This window comes from Emiliania huxleyi, assembly GCF_000372725.1.
Source record: "Emiliania huxleyi CCMP1516 unplaced genomic scaffold EMIHUscaffold_11, whole genome shotgun sequence".
Lineage (NCBI taxonomy): Eukaryota > Haptophyta > Isochrysidales > Noelaerhabdaceae > Emiliania > Emiliania huxleyi.
The window spans coordinates 1,022,299-1,038,479 of NW_005201792.1; the positions used below are offsets into that span (position 1 = coordinate 1,022,299).

General features: G+C 65.7%; 6 protein-coding genes across 6 annotated transcripts in view; 3 read left to right on the forward strand and 3 right to left on the reverse strand.

Moving 5' to 3' along the window:
• Positions 1–944, reverse strand: part of EMIHUDRAFT_448915 (hypothetical protein) — a gene marked incomplete at its 3' end in the record, with an annotated part of 2,867 nt that extends 1,923 nt beyond the window's left edge. The window contains exons 1-4 of the mRNA XM_005792035.1: positions 813–944; positions 668–747; positions 457–598; positions 124–194 (exon numbers count right to left, since the gene is read on the reverse strand). Coding sequence (XP_005792092.1) covers positions 124–194; positions 457–598; positions 668–747; positions 813–881 — 362 coding nt within the window. The 5' untranslated portion in view covers positions 882–944. The remainder of the gene's footprint in view (positions 1–123; positions 195–456; positions 599–667; positions 748–812) is intronic.
• A 1,458-nt stretch (positions 945–2,402) lies between these two features.
• On the forward strand, positions 2,403–3,386 carry EMIHUDRAFT_62631 (hypothetical protein; the record flags this gene model as incomplete). Its single annotated transcript, XM_005792036.1, has 1 exon — positions 2,403–3,386. A coding segment is annotated over one exon (984 nt), but the record flags the coding sequence as incomplete, so codon positions are not given.
• A 1,145-nt stretch (positions 3,387–4,531) lies between these two features.
• Positions 4,532–5,269, reverse strand: EMIHUDRAFT_200242 (hypothetical protein; the record flags this gene model as incomplete). The annotated part of the gene is made up of 1 exon (XM_005792037.1): positions 4,532–5,269. One exon carries the CDS (start codon positions 5,267–5,269, stop codon positions 4,532–4,534), a length of 738 nt encoding a protein of 245 aa, XP_005792094.1.
• A 3,803-nt stretch (positions 5,270–9,072) lies between these two features.
• Positions 9,073–10,216, forward strand: EMIHUDRAFT_433470 (hypothetical protein). Its single transcript, XM_005792038.1, has one exon. It carries the CDS (start codon positions 9,101–9,103, stop codon positions 10,055–10,057), a length of 957 nt encoding a protein of 318 aa, XP_005792095.1. The 5' UTR covers positions 9,073–9,100; the 3' UTR covers positions 10,058–10,216.
• A 2,193-nt stretch (positions 10,217–12,409) lies between these two features.
• EMIHUDRAFT_97839 (hypothetical protein) lies at positions 12,410–13,909 on the reverse strand (the record flags this gene model as incomplete). The annotated part of the gene is made up of 4 exons (XM_005792039.1): positions 12,410–12,606; positions 12,759–12,909; positions 13,203–13,778; positions 13,853–13,909. 4 exons carry the CDS (start codon positions 13,907–13,909, stop codon positions 12,410–12,412), a joined length of 981 nt encoding a protein of 326 aa, XP_005792096.1.
• Positions 13,910–14,956: 1,047 nt separating this feature from the next.
• Positions 14,957–16,113, forward strand: EMIHUDRAFT_433471 (hypothetical protein). Its single transcript, XM_005792040.1, has 2 exons — positions 14,957–15,586; positions 15,614–16,113. The coding sequence occupies exon 1, from the start codon at positions 15,000–15,002 to the stop codon at positions 15,489–15,491; it is 492 nt and encodes a 163-aa protein (XP_005792097.1). The 5' UTR covers positions 14,957–14,999; the 3' UTR covers positions 15,492–15,586; positions 15,614–16,113.
• The last annotated feature ends 68 nt before the right edge of the window (positions 16,114–16,181 follow it).

Consider the following 16,181-nt stretch of genomic DNA (forward strand, 5'->3'; position numbering starts at 1 on the left):
GCAAAAAGCTGTTTACCTCCAGAGGGTGGAGACCAAAAGAGGCATTATTTAAAACGCAATTGATGAATAAATTCTACCCCAACCAAATACCGCCCACCGGTCCTCGGGGGGGGCGGGGCTCGCCCCATCTGCGGGTACATGTGGCGCAAGGCCTCGGGGTTGACGCGTCTCACCCCGCCGATGCCCATCGGCGCCTGAGGTGCGGCCGCCACGTGCGGGTGAGGCGGGCGGTAGGGCCAGCTCCGTGTGCCGGGCCGGCCCCCCCCCCGGTCGCGCCCCTCTTGTGGTCGCGCCCCTCCGCCTCTCACGCCCCGCCCGGCTCACGCGCAGCGAAACGCGACGCAAGGCGGGTGATACGACGCAGGGCTCCGGAGGCGAGGCCTCCCCGCGGTCCTGCGCCTCGAATGGCAGCCCGAACCCCAACCCCCTCCCCTCTCCCCCCTCTCCCTGCCGCACCGGCGAGCGCAACTCTACCTGAGGACCGCCGCGCAGCTTCTGGTAGCAGATGTGCCCGCGCTTCGGCTCGCCGCACGCGTGGCACCGATTCTTGGACTCTATCCCAGCCTCGCGCAGCTTCCGCCCCTTTTCGATCCGCTGCCTGTGTGCGGCACCGAGGCGGGTGTCGGCCGGGCGCCAGGACGGCGCGCGGAGGGCCAGCTGCGCGCGCCAGCGGTTGCGGACGGATGAGACCGTACGACCGGGAAGCTGCTGGACGATGCGCGACCATTTTGGTCCCTCCTGCTGCACCTGTTCCAAAGAGGGTGGAGGTTGGAGCACGAGCCGTGCCCGTGTGGCGGCATACGAAGGCGCGCCATGTCGAGGATGACTTGGTCTTCCTCGGGCGCCCAGGCCATCATATTGGCGTGTTTTCCGCCTGGCATCCTTCAGCGGCGGCGGCAGTGCGACTTCCCTTTCCCGCCCGTCGCCGGTAATGTGGAGCCGGCTAGAGCAACCTCAGGCAAGAATTCACAACTGACGCACACGCACCGGGCACAGGTTCGACACAGCTACCCAAAGAGGCAGTGTGTATGTGTGTGTGTAAAGAGGCACAGCCGGCGACGGCCCCTTAAAAGGCGCCGTCGTCCTCAAAGCAAGAAGAATCTAGAAGAGAAACCGGATTTTTCCAAGTCGCAAGTGCTGCAAGGAAACAAATCTAAACAGCCGCCTCTCTCTGACAAGCGATCCCACGACAGCGATTGTTTGTCGTTGCGATTGTGTGAACTACATGATCCGTACGTACCACGTACGCCCCGGGGAGGCGGGAAGGCCCGTCCGCAGAGCTAGGCGGCGTGGGTGGGCCGTGGGCGCCCCCCACCCACTGGGCTCTGTCTGGGGCCGAGGGTGGGTAGGAGGACGTCTGCCGCTTGCTTGTTCTTGCTTGACCCAGTTGGCACATTCAGGGGATTTGAGCCAGTTAGTTGGTACGCGTCTTTGGCTCTTGCGCGCCTGCTTGTTGATGTTGTCGGCGTCGCCCGCCACCGCCGCCATGCCCATGGAGATCTGCTGCGTGTGGTGGACGACAAAGAAAGCTCACTCAAAGGAGGAGGCGCTCGCTCGCCGACGCCGCTCCATACACCGTCCGGTGGTCCGGTCCGTGTTGCGTCAGTGTTCGAAGGTGTTGGTGCCTGCCGCTTCCTTGGCGAACACGTGGGTGAACTGCTTGGTAGGCGGCGCAATGCCACCCAAAGTTTCCACGAGCACCAGCCGCGTTATGGCTTTCTTTCTTGAGATCTTGACCCACTTCGCGTCGTTCGTAGTACTGCGCCCCCATATAGCATATTTCCAGCCTGCATTCTTCTTGACCCACCCGTCTCCATACGCGTGGTCTTTGACCCATCCCTCTCCAGTCGAGTGGTCGAGCGTCCGACCACCTGACGGCAAGAAGAAATCCGGGCAAAATTGTTGAAAAAAAGGCGCGTGTATCGCCCGTCGGTCAACCGTCGCGTCGTGGAGCGCCAGGGGGAGATTGCACGATGGCGCCCTGGCTCGTGCTGCTCCTGGGAGCGGCTACAGGGCGCAGGTCTCGCACGCTGTCCGAGTCGCACTGGCCGCCCAACTCTGCGTGCGCCTCGGATCGGTGCAGCGAGCAGGTCCACCTGTCTCTTGGGGGTGCCGACGAGATGGTCGTCGTCTTCACGACGCTGAACCGCGAGACACCCAGCGAGGTGCGCTGGTGGGCCGTGGGCGAGACGGCTCAGCAGGTCGCGCGGGGCTCCGCGTCCACGTACGCTGCGCTCCAGTACGTCGAGCCCATGCTCACCATGCCCATAGTCGGTCGCGCCGGGGCAGACGCTGCCATGTTGAGGCGGCTGCAGAACGCGAGCCAGCCAGCTGCGCGCCCGCCGAAGGTCGACGCGGACGACGGCGTTGCGTACGGCCTCGGCATGTACAACAACCCTGCCATGTTCTACGACGCCCCCTCCATCCACACCGTCGTGCTCAAGCCCCTCGCCTCTGGCGCCGAGTATGCCTACTCCGTTGCGGGCGATGATCGCGAGTTCCGGTTCCGAATGCCGCCGGCCGCCGGCGAGGCGTACCCCCTCCTATTCGGCCTCACGGCCGACCTAGGCCAGACCGCGGCGAGTGAGGCCAGCGTGTCCAAACTGCGTCGCATGATGGCTGGAGCGCCGGTGCATGCCGGCGTCGTCATCATAGCGGGAGACCTCGCCTACGCCGACGGGTGGCACTCGCGATGGGATTCGTTTTCGAGGATGCTGGAGCCGCTGGCCGCTTCACACCCCGTTATGACGGCGGGTGGCAACCACGAGGTCTCCTACGGCGAGGCGTGGATCGGGTACAATGCGCGCTACCCGATGCCGCACCGGGAGAGCAACTCGCGCTCAAACCTGTGGTGGTCGCGAGAGGTGGGGCCGGCGCACCTGACCTCGCTCTGTTCGTACTGCGCCTACCACCCCGGCTCTTTGCAGTACGAGTGGCTCCTGCGAGACATGGCACAGGTCAACCGCACGCGCACTCCATGGCTCATCGTCACCCTGCACGTCCCGTTCTACCACTCCAACTCGGCGCACGTCGACGAGGCGGCGGGCATGCGCGCGTCCATGGAGGGACTGCTGTACGCGGCGGGGGTGGACGTAGTCCTCGCGGGGCACGTTCACGCCTTCGAGCGCACGCATCCGATGCACGAGCGGCGGCCCAACCGCTGCGGCCCCGTGCACCTCAACCTGGGCGACGGCGGGAACCGCGAGGGCACCACCCTGCCGTGGCTCCACCCTGCTCCAGACTGGTCCGCCTTCCGGGAGGGCTCCTTTGGCGTGGGGGGGCTCACTCTCATCAACGCCACACACGCCATCTTCAACTGGTCGCGGACGGCGTGCGAGACGCAGTATGCGCCCGACCACATCGACCTGAGCCCGCTATGCGAGAGCGTCGCGCTCGGCCCGCTCTCCTTTGGCCGCGACGAGCCCAAGACTGGAGGCGCGGTGGAAGACGTCGTCTGGGTGGTGCGCGACGCCGTGCGCGAGCCAAAGGCAGCGGGGTGTGCCCCTCCCTTCTCAGGAACGTGGTTCGAGCTGCCGTCGCAAACGCCACCCACGGGGATGCGGGCGGGCACAGCCACAGCGACGCCCCACAGGGGGGAGGGCGCCTGGTTGCTGCAGGAGCAGTTTCGAGTCGCTGCAGTCGCCACCGCCGCCGCCGCTAGCGACGGCTACGATGACGTCCTGCAGAGCACGTCTGAGGCCCCCCCTGGACCACCGAGCCCAGCGTCGAGATCGGCGCCATCGGGCTCGGGCTTGCCGCGACTCGGCTTGTCTGAGGCGCTCCTCGCCGTCTTCGCCGCCGCCCTTTCGCTTGGACTCATCGCATTCGCCCTCCGCACGAGCTGGGCGTCAAAGCCGTGCAGGGCAGCTCGCACATACACGCCGAGCAAGCCTCCTCTCTGCCACTCGATGCCATGGAGCAGATCTCCATCACCTTTGGACGCGCTGCCCGTGGCGGCGGGTGCAGCGGGCGGCGGACATGCCTACGTTGAAGCGCCTTGCTGACGCTCTGGCCGCTTCCAGCGCGGTCGGTATGGGCTAGTTCAAGCCAACGCCGGAACGCGCAGGCCACTGAGTTTGCTCGGAGAGGAGACTGGAGAGGGCGGGTCCGGGTTGGGGTTCGGCGCTCAGGCATCCGCGCACGCCACGCCCCGATCCTCTCCGCTCCCGTCCCAATCCTTGCGAGAGATGTGCACCAGAGAGCACGAAATTACGTCGCAGGCGTCGGAACCGCGTCCAGTGGCACTGGCAGTGGGCAGTGGCCAGTGCGCCACGCCGCCAGCGCGACGCGCGGCGGCCGGCGCGGGGGAGACACGGGCTCAGCGTCATCCCTTACACACACACCTACCCCGACTGACGCAGTTGCATATTTATAGTTGAAGCATGGTTGTCTGGATGCGCATGGCCCACAACGCCACACGAATCACACAACTCGCGGGACAGCTCTCGGCCTAGACCGGGTACTCTTCTGACTCTACGCCGGCCCGCCGCCCACGAGAGGCCTCGCGGTGGCAACCGCGTCTCTCGGTCCCTTACCTGTCACGCTGCCACGCGCCCTTTTTGGGTCGTGGCGCTGTCAGTCCCGTTTTCGGATCATGCCGCCAAGCCGCCGGCCGGAGACGTTTCGTCTCGCCCCCGCCATCGCCTCCTGGCTGCCCGCTTGATTTGCGACGGCCCTGACCCTTCGTTGCGTTGCGCTTTGGCTGTTGCACGGCCGGTGCGACCGATATGGCGCGGTCACAGAGCGTCGTGCCGTCAAGCGCCAGCGCTGCGTCCACGGCGGCGGCCCGCCCATCGGGGTCCGAGAAGATCACAAACGCATACCCAGCCTGCCGCTCGCCATCGGCGCCCGTCTTCGTAGCAAAGCGGACGAACTGTACGCTTCCGCAGCTTGCAAAGTGCGCGCGTACCGCCGCGTCGTCGGCCTCGAAGGCGAGATTGCCCACGAAGACGCGGCACGACCCACACGCCACCCCGCGCCGGGCGGGTGGCTTCGTGTTAAGGCCGATGACAAGCGGGCGCCCGTCCAAGTCACCGCCCGAGAGCGCGATCGCCTTCTCGCACGCCTTGTTCTTCTTGAACGTCACCAGAGCCACCTCATAGATGGCACCTCCCACGGGCTCCTCACCCCACTTGTTCAGTATCGCAGTCGGCTTGCCACACGATTCGAAAAAGGATGTCAGCGCGGCGACGGTTGTGCGCAGCGCGCGCCCGTTGCACCTGACAAAGACCTGGCGCTTGGCAGCGCCGCTAGTCTCGCTCTCATCCATGGCAATCACCAGCCTGTGCCGAGCGCGTCGTGAAGCAAATTCTCTGCAAAACCCGGAAGCCTGCGGAGCGCGTGCTTGTCGCCGCAGCCCTCCTGCCTCGGTGTGAACAGTGTTTCGAAGTGTCGCTCGCACAGAGTTCGACACCGAGCAGCAAGACCGAGGGCCCTTGGTCTTCACTTGCGATTTTTTTTCCTGCTCGAGGCATTTCCGTGGCAACGAACGCCGACGGGCACCGGCCCGGGTTTACGCGCACTGCGTGATGGATCTCCCCTGCTCGATCCGCGCCAACGCTTCCTCTTCTGCCAGCGTGCTGATCTCGATGGGCAGCTGCAGTGTGGAGTACACAAGCTTGCACTTGAGGCGGCACGGGGCCGCCGCGGATGCATGGTGGCGGGTGGGCCAGCCGCTGCGGTGGCAGACAGGCGGCTCCGCCGAAGTCGCTGGGGTGCGATGCGCCTCGGGCTGCTGGCTGCGCGTGTGCGTTGGCTCGCCACAGAGCAACGCGTCAGAGAGCAACGCGAGCACGAGCTGCAGCACACCCTTTGGTCTGCTCTGGACGCCAGATGCGCCCGCGATGCCAAAGTCTGGCGATGGGGCTGGGACAGTGCTCGAGGTTGCGCGCCTGCAGGTTCGGGTCGAACCCCCCCTCGTGCCTCCGCTCGAGCATGCGGCAGAGCAGTGGAGGCTTTCACTCGCCGCGGCGCTCGGCCCGTCGTTTGGCGTGGCGCGGCTGTGGGAGGCCCGGTTCCTCGTGGCAGAGATTTCGACGACGGGCGCGCTCCTCGTGATGGACGTTCTCCCTGTGGACACCTACAACCACCACGAGGTGTCCATCACAGGCCCTCGCACTCGCGCCGTCCTCGACGCCATCGCCTCGCTCGCCTCGCCGGGGCCCGCGCCGCGAGAGCACCACATCGTGCCGCCAGTTTTACAGCAGGCCGTCGGCATCGGCGCGCTCGGTGGCGCCTGGAGCGGTGGCGCCTGGCCCGAGGAGCTGCGCGGGGCCGAGACGGCCGGCGACTTGGCGCGCTTTTGGTCGGAGGAGTACGGTGGTTGGACAGACGCGGCGCTCTCCCCTCGCGTGGGTGACGGCGGCCTGGCCGCGGGCCTGCTGTCGGGCCTGCCTGGCGCGCTCCTCGCCGCATGCGGTCTTGTGCTCGCTAGCGCGGCCGTCTTGCACCACCTCGTGGCCGCTGCCGCCGGTGTCCCGAGCCGCAGGTTGCCCCGGCGCGCCGGCTCTTTCCAGCGGGTGCAGACGATGCAGCCGGTGCCCGCAGCGGAGGTTGGCGGCGAGGAGACGGACTGGCTCGCGAAGCTCACGCGGCACCTGGCAGTGCCAGTGTGAGAAAAAGAAAGAAAGAAAACAGACAACCCAAGGGAGGATGGGAGTAGGGAGGACGCTGGAGGACCGTGCACGCCGCCCCCCACACCAGGGAGCAGCGAGCAGGGGATCCGCGGACCGCCACCGCGGTTTAAGTTTTTTAAGGAGAGCGGAGAGCCGCGCGCGGGCGGGCCGCCAGCGGGGGAAGCGGTGCAGAGACGAGAGAGGCGACGTGGGTGGTGACTGCTGGTGTAGCCGTCGCCCACCCTTGGGCGTCTGCCTGTTTTCTGCCAGTGCGAAAAAGAGAAAAAAACAGAGACCCCCAAATGAGGGATGCGGAGAGGAGGAGGACAGCCGACAGGGTCCCCCAACCTGCCACGACGCAGGATTTTTGGAAGCGGGCGGACGCCGGATCCGGGGGCCGCACCGAGTCATCGGGGCACAGTGGGGGTTCTCCGATGCTCCTGCAATGACACGCTGAGCTAACCTTGGAGCACTTGGAGTGCAGTCGGTAACCGCACATCCAGGGCCGGGGAGCTAAGAAGCGCACCCAGCGGGCCGGATGATTGGCATCGGGCTACGGGCTAGAGAGCCCTGACCCCTAGGGGGGGTGCGCGGTCGCAGGGCCATAACACGGGTCTCCGAGGGTTAGTTCTGCGCTCCTCCGGGTTTCCCCCAGCGGCGGAATTTTTCCCTCGCGCTGTGGGTCCCCCTAGCTGCGGAACGCCCCCTCTACTCGGAGCTAAAGAATACTCTCCGAGGGTTGGTTCCGTGTACCAGGTTTTCCCTTAACTGCAGAACGCCCCCTCTACTCGGTCGGAGCTAGTGATACGAGAATACGTACCTTGGAGCACTTGGAGTGCAGTCGGTAACCGCACATCCAGGGCCGGGGGGCTAAGAAGCACACCCAGCGGGCCGGATGATTGGCATCGGGCTACGGGCTAGAGAGCCCTAAAGAAAGAAATAAAACGGACACACCAAACAAGGGGTGGGAGAAGGACAGGGTCCCCACCTGCGCGAGCAGGATCTTGTAAGGACGATCAGGGAGCTAAAAAAGAAAGAAAGAAAACAGACACGCCAAACGAGGGATGGGACGAGGACAGGGTCCCCACCTGCACGAGCAGGATTTTGGAAGGACGATCAGGGGGACAGGTGGGCTCTCCTGCTCCTGACAAGGGACACGACAGGCTCGCAGCGCGGTGCGCGGTGGACTCCCACATCCACTGGCGGTCTCATCTCAGTCTAGCGACCTGCCTCCAGCTTGTCGCTGGCAGTCTCTCGCTACCACACAGGCACACTGACACAGGGGTGGCAGGGGCGGCGGCACGAGTCTCCCACATACTATGCGGGCCTCACTAGAGGTGCGGCCTGTGCGTGTCCTCGCCCTTGAGGGGGGAGGGGAAGGGGCTGTGTGTCTGTGCATGTGTGTGTGTGTGTGTGTGTGTGTGTGTGTGTGTGTGTGTGTGTGTGTGTGTGTGTGTGTGTGTGTGTGTGTGTGTGTGCGTGTGCGTGTGGAGCCGCCCTGAACGCCACGAGCGCGTAGCGCGGGCGAGCGCCGTCGGCAGCGCGCGACCGCCACCCAAAAGCGGAGGTACATTAGGAGCCGCAGCCGGCCTGCTCTATCAGCCCCGCAGCCGCGGTGGCGCGACCGGACCGCGGTCGCTCCAGGCGCCTTTTGGCCCCGGTTCGAATCGCGGTTGGCGCGCGCCCTCGCGGAGCGACGCGTGGCGCGCGACGCGCGCGCGTGCGCGTGCGCGCCCAGCCGAGCCCTAGGCCGTATGCCGTCTGCCGTCTGCCGACGGCCGTCGGCCGTCGGCCGTCGGCCATCGGCCGTCGGCCGTCGGCCGCCGCCGCCGCCGTAGCGGCGGCGATCAGGGAGCTAGCCCTGACCCGGGCCGCACTTGGAGCACTTGGAGTGCAGTCATCAACCTCACATCAGGGCCGGGGAGCTGAGAAGCGCACCCAGCGAGCCGGATGATCGGCATCGGGCTACGGGCTAGAGAGCCCTGACCCCTAGCTAGGGGGGGTGCGCATTCGCAGGGCAAGGGCCTTAAAGTAAACACGGGTCTCCGAGGGTTAGTTCCGTGTACCGGGTTTCCCCTTAACTGCAGAACGCCCCCTCTACTCGGAGCTAACGGACACACAACACTGTACTCCACGCACGTACACGGACATCCCTCATGTGCGCCCGCCCGACTCCGGTCCCAGGGTCCCTTCCTTCGCCCGTCAGGGCGAGCCCTCGGCTCGTCCCGGTCCCTTGCTCGCCTTCCGGGCGTTACCAGACTGCCTCTGTAGCCGTTTCTGATGCCTCTTCCTCGGCTGAGGCCTCGACTCCGCTTCGCCTTCGACTGGTACCGCAGCCTCCGAGAGCGTCGACGGCCCGGCCGGGGTCGCCCCGGGCGAGGACGGCGGCATTGGATCGTGTCGCCACCCCTCGCAGGGAGGTCGGGCGAAAAAATTCTTTTCGCGCCTAAGGAAGCGGCGACGGGAGAAGCGTCTCTGTCGACGCCATGGCAGCGGCAGCGATCGTCGGCTGGTGGGCCTCCCGCGCGAACACCTCGGCGACCGAGGACGGCGCGGCCGCCGCGGCGGCTGCGGCGGAGAGCTCATACGCCTACGAGGTGCCGGGCCGGCCTGGTGCCGCCGCAGCATTCTACCCTCAGTGCTCCGGCTGCTTCAGCGACTGCACCGCCAAGACGCTGAACGACGAGGTCGTGCAGCTGGGGTGCTGGGACATCTGCTGCGTCGAGCGCGCGGCCTCGGGCCTCGAGGCTTCGGGGCTCGGGCTCGGCGTCAACGCACTCACAGGCAGCATAGGGCTGGCGGGCGCAGCGTCCACGACGCTGCTTCCGGGCGCAGCGCTAGTGAACGGGCTCGCCCAGGCGGGAGGACCGCTCGCGCAGATGAACCCGCTCGCACGGCCGTGCCCCGGATTCGAGGCCACGTCCCGCTCCTGCCAGAGCGCCTGCATCTCTTCCTACATGGCGGTCGCCTGGAACGGCTGCTGGGACCACTGCTGCACCGCTCCGCCGTCGCCGCCGCAGCCGCCCTCGCCGCCGCCGGCGGCGCCGCCGCCTCCGCCAACGCCTCCTCCGCCGCCCTCCCAGCCGTGGCCGCCCTTTGCACCCGCCATTGACCTCGCGGACGTGCAGTGGGCCGTCTCCTCCGGCTTCAGCTCGGCGAGCAGCCTCGTCAACAGCAGCACCAACATCGGGTCCGGGCTTGGCGAGGCTGCCATCGGCACGCTCTCAAACTACGACTGGAGCTTCTGGGGCGCGCGCCGCGACGCCGCCGGCTCGCTCGCGGCGGAGGAGCGGCCCGCCTCTCGAGCGGAGGTCGAGGTACGGGCGCAGACGGCCGCCGCGGCGTGCGCCCTGCTTGCGGTCGCTGCGCTCGCTGCCGCTGTGTGGCGCCGCCGCCGCCGGTTAGAGGACCCGGCGCACGCGCCGGCCGCTCTGCTGCTGTAGCGGCGACCCGACGAATGTCGAACGATGGCACATCTTGGCACCGCTGCACACCTCCGCGTGCGGCGTGCGGTGTAAGTCAGAGAGTCTAAGGAGTCGCTCACGCTGTCGGCTGTTGCTCCGCGTTTCCTATGTGTTCATCAAAACCTTTGTCCTTTCCAATTTTCACGCTATCTCCTATCAGTCCTATCAGCTATCACTTTAAATAACAAATAAGACTTTATGTGAGACCTATACCGTTGACGTGTTGTCTGTTGAGACTTGACGATCCTCCCGAGTCTCTCTCTCTGAACGACTCCTAGTCGTAGTCCTACCGCTTCAACATTCAAAAAGAAAAACACAAAACACACTCTCTCCGCTACTCTCACGCACGACGCACGTACGTACTCTCTACTCTTCTCTCCGCTTCTCTCCGCTACCTTCGCTGCTACGACCTACGCCTACGCACTACGGGCGCCCCCTACGCCTACCTTGTACCTAGTTGGAGCAAAAAAAGAAATAAAGGACACAATCCAGGGGAATGCTAAAGAAAGAAAGAAAACAGGCTCGCGGGAGGGATGGGAGGTAGGGAGGACGGCACGCCGCCACCACACAGGGATGCGCCATGCTAAATAAATAAAGAGAGCAGTCATCTCCAGGAGAGATGGGCGACGCTCCGCCGGCAGCGATCTGATTTTTCTTAGCTCGCCTGGAGGCTCTTGGAGATCCGTGCACCGGCGAGAACAATGGTGCGCTGCTCTTGCTTGGTGCTTGCGCTCGTCGTTGGTGCGGTTTCGGCGCTGGTTGTGGCCCCCACCACCGTGTCGTCCAGCGCGCGCGTCGCTGCCGGCCCCGTCATGGCCTGCAACGGCGGCAAGGGCGGCAACGGCGGCAAGAATCCACCAAAGGACAAGACTGTCTATCGCCCCAAGCTGTCCAAGCTTATCCAGCGCGCAGACTCGGCGGAGAGCGTCAAGGCACAACCCCGCCGCCAACCCACCCGGTCATCGTCTCGTCGTCGCCGCTCCCCCCTCTGCCAAGCCCTCTGCCCCAGCCGCCTCTGCTGAGGGCCGCCCGCCTCTCCGTCGGCGCAGTCGGTGCTGCTCACCGCTCAGACCGAGGCGATGCTGCTCAAGATGAACTGGAAGTACCGCCGAGCTGCCGCGCACCAGGTCCGCAAGCGGGCTGCTCAGGCGAGCGCCTCGTGACCGGTCCGCACCCACGCGCCCCACCCACTCACCCGTGCTTGCTGCACCTCAGTTTGGTGTGGAGGTCCCGGGCAACTTCGCCGCGTTCAACGTGCGGCCGCGCAACGCGAAGAAGCACCTGCTCGTCCCGTCGATGTGATATCCTCCTGTTCAGTTGTGCCGCTCCTTTATGTACACCACGCCGCTCTTGCGTCTTGGCTCGGCGGCGGCTGAGCCGCCCCGTGGCTGTGCTTCCAGAGAGTGGCTTAGTGGCTTTGAACCGGCCGTTCGTCGACCATGGATTTTCTGTACGAAACACACGATGAGCGCCGGCGCACCAGCGCGACACAACGAAAAACGTCCGCGACCAGCCCTGCCCTAGCGAAAATTTTTCACAATATCGTATTTAATTCAATATGCAATATCGCAACCGCGATACCGCGCGATATTTGGCGATAAAATGCGATAAATGGCGATGTTGTGCGATGCTCGCGATCACGCGAGCCCTTCACAGCACGCCTCAGCGACGCGCGTGAAGCGTTACACGTGTCAGTCCTGGGCGCCAAAAGTGCGAGAGAGGTGCGGGTGGGCGGCGCCGGGGCGGGAAAGCGCGACCGGAAAACAAAGAAATGCTTCTTTCAGTCACCGTCACCGCCGCCGGGGCGAGGGCAGGGTGCGCGATATTGCGCGATATTGCGCGATATTGCGCGATATTGCGCGATATTGCGCGATATTGCGCAATATTGCGCGATATTGCGCGATATTAGGCGATACTCGACGATCATTCACGATACACAGAAAATTTCCGCTAGAGCAGGGATGCGACCAGAGACGATGTCGATGAAGGCCACCCGCCACCCCCAGGCTCGCCCAAGCTAGGGCGCAGGCCAGGGGGGCGCCAGGCGCGGCAGCGGGGCCTGCGGGCCTGCGGGCAGGGCCGGCGCGGACAGGGCGCGGAGGACGGAGCGTCGCGCCGGACGCCGCAACGCGGCGACGACCCCAAAGCCGTCGGTGTGCACAGTGAGGGTATCAGCTGACGCCTCACGGCTTGACGGCAGCCGCGTCCGCTCTCGGCGACGCGCCGCTCACGGCAGAGCCATGGGCCATGGAACATACATGAGGGTACAGGCCAGGTACAGGCGAGCCTCGGCGCGGCAGGCGGGCGGGAGCAAGGCAAGCGGGCGGGCCGCTACGCGGAACGAGGCGGCCGGCTCTCGCGGGGAGAGCGGGCGGCGAGTGCCGTGCGAGCGGGGTGTGTCAGGGTGCGCGCTGCCCAGCTGGCGAGCAGAGGGCCCACCCCAAAGTAGAGCGCCTCCCAAGTTGCGTCCTCGCTCCACCCCTGCCAGTCGTCGGCGACGTGCTGGCAGCGGCACATCCTGCCGAGGCCTGGAGAGAGAGTGTGCGGGCTCAGAGGGAGGCGGCGCCTCCCCGGTCCTCCTTTCGTCCTCCTCGCCGTCTCGCCACTTGGCGGAGAGGGAGGGAGGAGGGAGGAGGGGTGGGCGCGAGGGGGGGGGGGGAGGGGGGGAGGGGGGGAGCACCTTTGGCGGCCGAGTCGTACTCGACGCCGCGCGCCTCGTCCGCCCGCCACTGGGCGTAGTACATCGGGATGTCGACAGCGATCATGAAGTAGACGTATGCTGCGGAGAGGAAGGCGATGGCGAGGAGGTAGCTGCGAGAGGCGGCGGCTGCCTGAGGGGAGGAGGGAGGCGCACGCGATGGTGCGGCGAGGGGGAGGGGAGGGAGGGGAGGGAGGAGGAGGAGGGGGAGGACGAGAGGGGGAGACGGAGGAGACGAGGAGGGAGGAAGAGAGGAGGAGGAGGAGGGAGGAAGCGAAGAGGGAGGAAGAGGAGAGGAGGAGAGGAGGGTGGAGTGGGAGGAGGGCGGAGGGAGGAGGGAGCCTTCCCGTCGGCCGGCTGCAGGAGGGCTGCGCAGGCTAGGGCGGTGTGGAGAGCGAAGGTGCCGCCCCAAAGGCTCTCCTCCACCACGTGCCACAGCTTGTTGTCCGAGATCTCGCCCGTCCAGCAACACGCCTGCGCGAGCACGATCGGCCACGCACACAGCCGCGCCACGGCAGGCAGCCAACGCAGGCCGAGTATGTCGAGGTGGAAGCCGCTCACTTCGGCGATGAGCGCGCCGAAGCTCACCTCCGCGCAGTTGGCGACGAGCCGGTCGAACAGGTCGCTCCCGAGCACGCGGTCTACACAGGCGAGCGCGAGCCGTGTCGGTTTAGCGCTGGTGTGCTGAGCGCTGCGCGAGTGGCGAGTCACACATGGTGTGTCAAAGAGGCACGCGTGCGGCCGCGACGACCAGCGCACCACGAAGGCACTGCGGACGAAGGCCGCGACCGAGAAGACGACAACATAGCCAAGCGCCCAAGACGGCACGGCGCCCGCCGACCTCCGAGCAAAGCGGACCGAGAGGAGCGCGTGGCACGCTGTGACCGCCGTGAGCGCGGCCCACCAGACGTAGGTGGGGTTGGCGGCGGCGAGGTTGGCGGCGGCGAGCGAAATGGTGCAGGAGGCAGTGGATGTTGGCGCGAGCGCGATCGGCGAAGCCGTCTGAGCGTTTTTCTGGGGTTTTGTGTTTCTTTAAAATGTTTAGCGCAGAAGAAAATTCCTCGGCGTGTACACACCAGCTTGCAGCGTTCGAGAGAACTACAGGTAGTGGGGAAGGCAGCCTCGATTGCCATACAGACATGGATGCGAAACAAACAACGTCAACGACAAGAACAAGGCTAGGGCAGAGGAACGAGAGAAGAATATAGGGTGGATAAAGCGCCTGTTCACGGCATGGAGGGTGAGCCACGCTGAACGTGCTGAACGTAGAGTCGAACGGGAGGAAGCCGGGGAAGACGACTCCGAGGAGGACGAACCAGTGGAAATCCCGCCGTCAGCTGTCACGAACACGATGCACCCGAAGGGGACCCCAGCGCCAGCATCAGCCGTGGAGATACAAGTGTCCGAAGAGAGAGTGGACCTGAGCAACTTGGAGCACTTGGAGTGCAGTCATCAACCTCACATCCAGGGCCGGGGAGCTAAGAAGCGCGCCCAGCGAGCCGGATGATCGGCATCGGGCTACGGGCTAGAGAGCCCTGACCCCTAGCTAGGGGCGGGGGTGCGCGTTCGCAGGGAAAGGGCCGTAAAGTACGGGTCTCCGAGAGGGCTCCGTGTACCGGGTTACCCCTTAAACTGCAGAACGCCCCCTCTACTCGGAGCTAGTGGACACGGACACTACGACACCACCCGCAACGATATGACTTTTGGCGGCAAATGATAGCAGTGGGCGTCAGAAGAGTCGTCCTTGCGCGAGGAGAGCTCGATAAACTCGAGGGGCCAGGATATGCCGCGAGGAGGGTGGGCAGAGTTACGCCGAGAGGCGAGAGCAAGGGATCGGCAGGCAGCGGCGTCGTCGCAGAATGAGGCAGAGGGGAGCGAAGCGACAGAGGAAGAAGCGACAAGAGAGAGAACGACGAGAGTGGGAAGACCGCGAGGACCGAGGTGGCATCTGGCATGAAGGTCGCTGCGAGAATCGGCGAGAGACTGCGAGGAGAGATAGGAAGAGGAAGACGCCCAAGGGTGGGCGACGGCTAGCGCACCACACCCCTCTTCTTAAAATCCCTTTGTTTCGTGGCGGCGTGCCTCCTTTTTTTGGTGTCTTTTCTTTTTTGCGGCGTGCTGCGCGTAGTTCCACGAGGACGCTGGGGAGGCTTTCGCAGCAGCGCGATCCGCACTCTCTCCCAGTTTTGAGAGCAGCGAGAGCTCGCGCGGGCAGGTGCCGCCATGCGCATCGAGACGTGCTATGTGTGCTCGGGTCCCTGCTACCCGGGCCACGGCATCACCTTTGTGCGGAACGACGCCAAGACGTTCCGGTTCTGCCGGGGCAAGTGCCACAAGACGTTCAAAAACAAGCTCAACCCGCGCAAGCTGCGCTGGACGAAGGCCTTCCGCAGGGCCGCGGGCAAGGAGATGGCGATGGACACCTCCTTCGACTTTGAGCGCCAGCGCAACCGGCCGGTCAAGTACGACCGCGACCTGATGAAGAAGACGGTGCGCGCGATGGAGAAGGTGCAGGCGATCAAGTCGGCGCGCGAGAAGCGGTTCTGGGACAAGCGGATGGAGAAGAACGCCGATGTCGCCAAGGAGCGCAACCTCGCCGAGGTGCAGCAGGGCCTGGACCTGCTCGTGTCTCCACTCGTGCAGCAGGACGCGCAGCTGGCGGCGCAAAAGGTGGAGGCGACGCGATCCTCGCAGAGGCAAAAGGAGAAGGCGTGAGGCGGCGCCTCTGTGTGTACCGTTCTGATTTCCTCACGGCTTTGGGGAGAGGCGTCCGAGTATGGCGCGCCCCGCCGCCCGTGCGGCGCGTGCCGCCTGCCGCGGCCCCGCCGCGCCGCGCCCGCGGCCGCGCGCGCGCCACACACGACTCACCGCCCGCTGTAGTAATGAGGAGATCATCTCTCTCAAAAGAAAAGGGCTCAATTCTACGCACATGAGCCCGATTCACATCACTCGACCATCGCGGCGACGCCTCCATCGTACGACATGCCTGGGCCGGGGACCCCGCCTGGGACGATCCCGGCGTGCGCCCCCCCGGCTGCGGAGGAGGGTACGGCTGCGGCGGCTGCGACGGCTGCGGCGGCCCCGCCAGGCGCGGGCGCGGGCGGCGCTGCGCCGGCGGCGGCGGCAGAAATGCAGCCGCCGCCGCCGGCTGCTGCTGCTGCTGCGTGGGGCGGAGGCGGCTGGCCGACGTGCGAGTAGAGGGAGGCGCGGTAGCGCTCGTACTGGTCGCCCTGGACAAAGAGGGAGAAGGAGATCATGCGCAGCATCTCCATCTCCAGCGAGTTGACCTGCGGGGCAGCAACCGGGGGGGGGGGGGGTTGGGGGAGGAGGCGGCGGGCCAGGGGGGGGGGGGCCTTTTGGGTTTTTGGGTTTGTGGGTTTGTGGTTGTTTGGGTTTTTTTGGGGG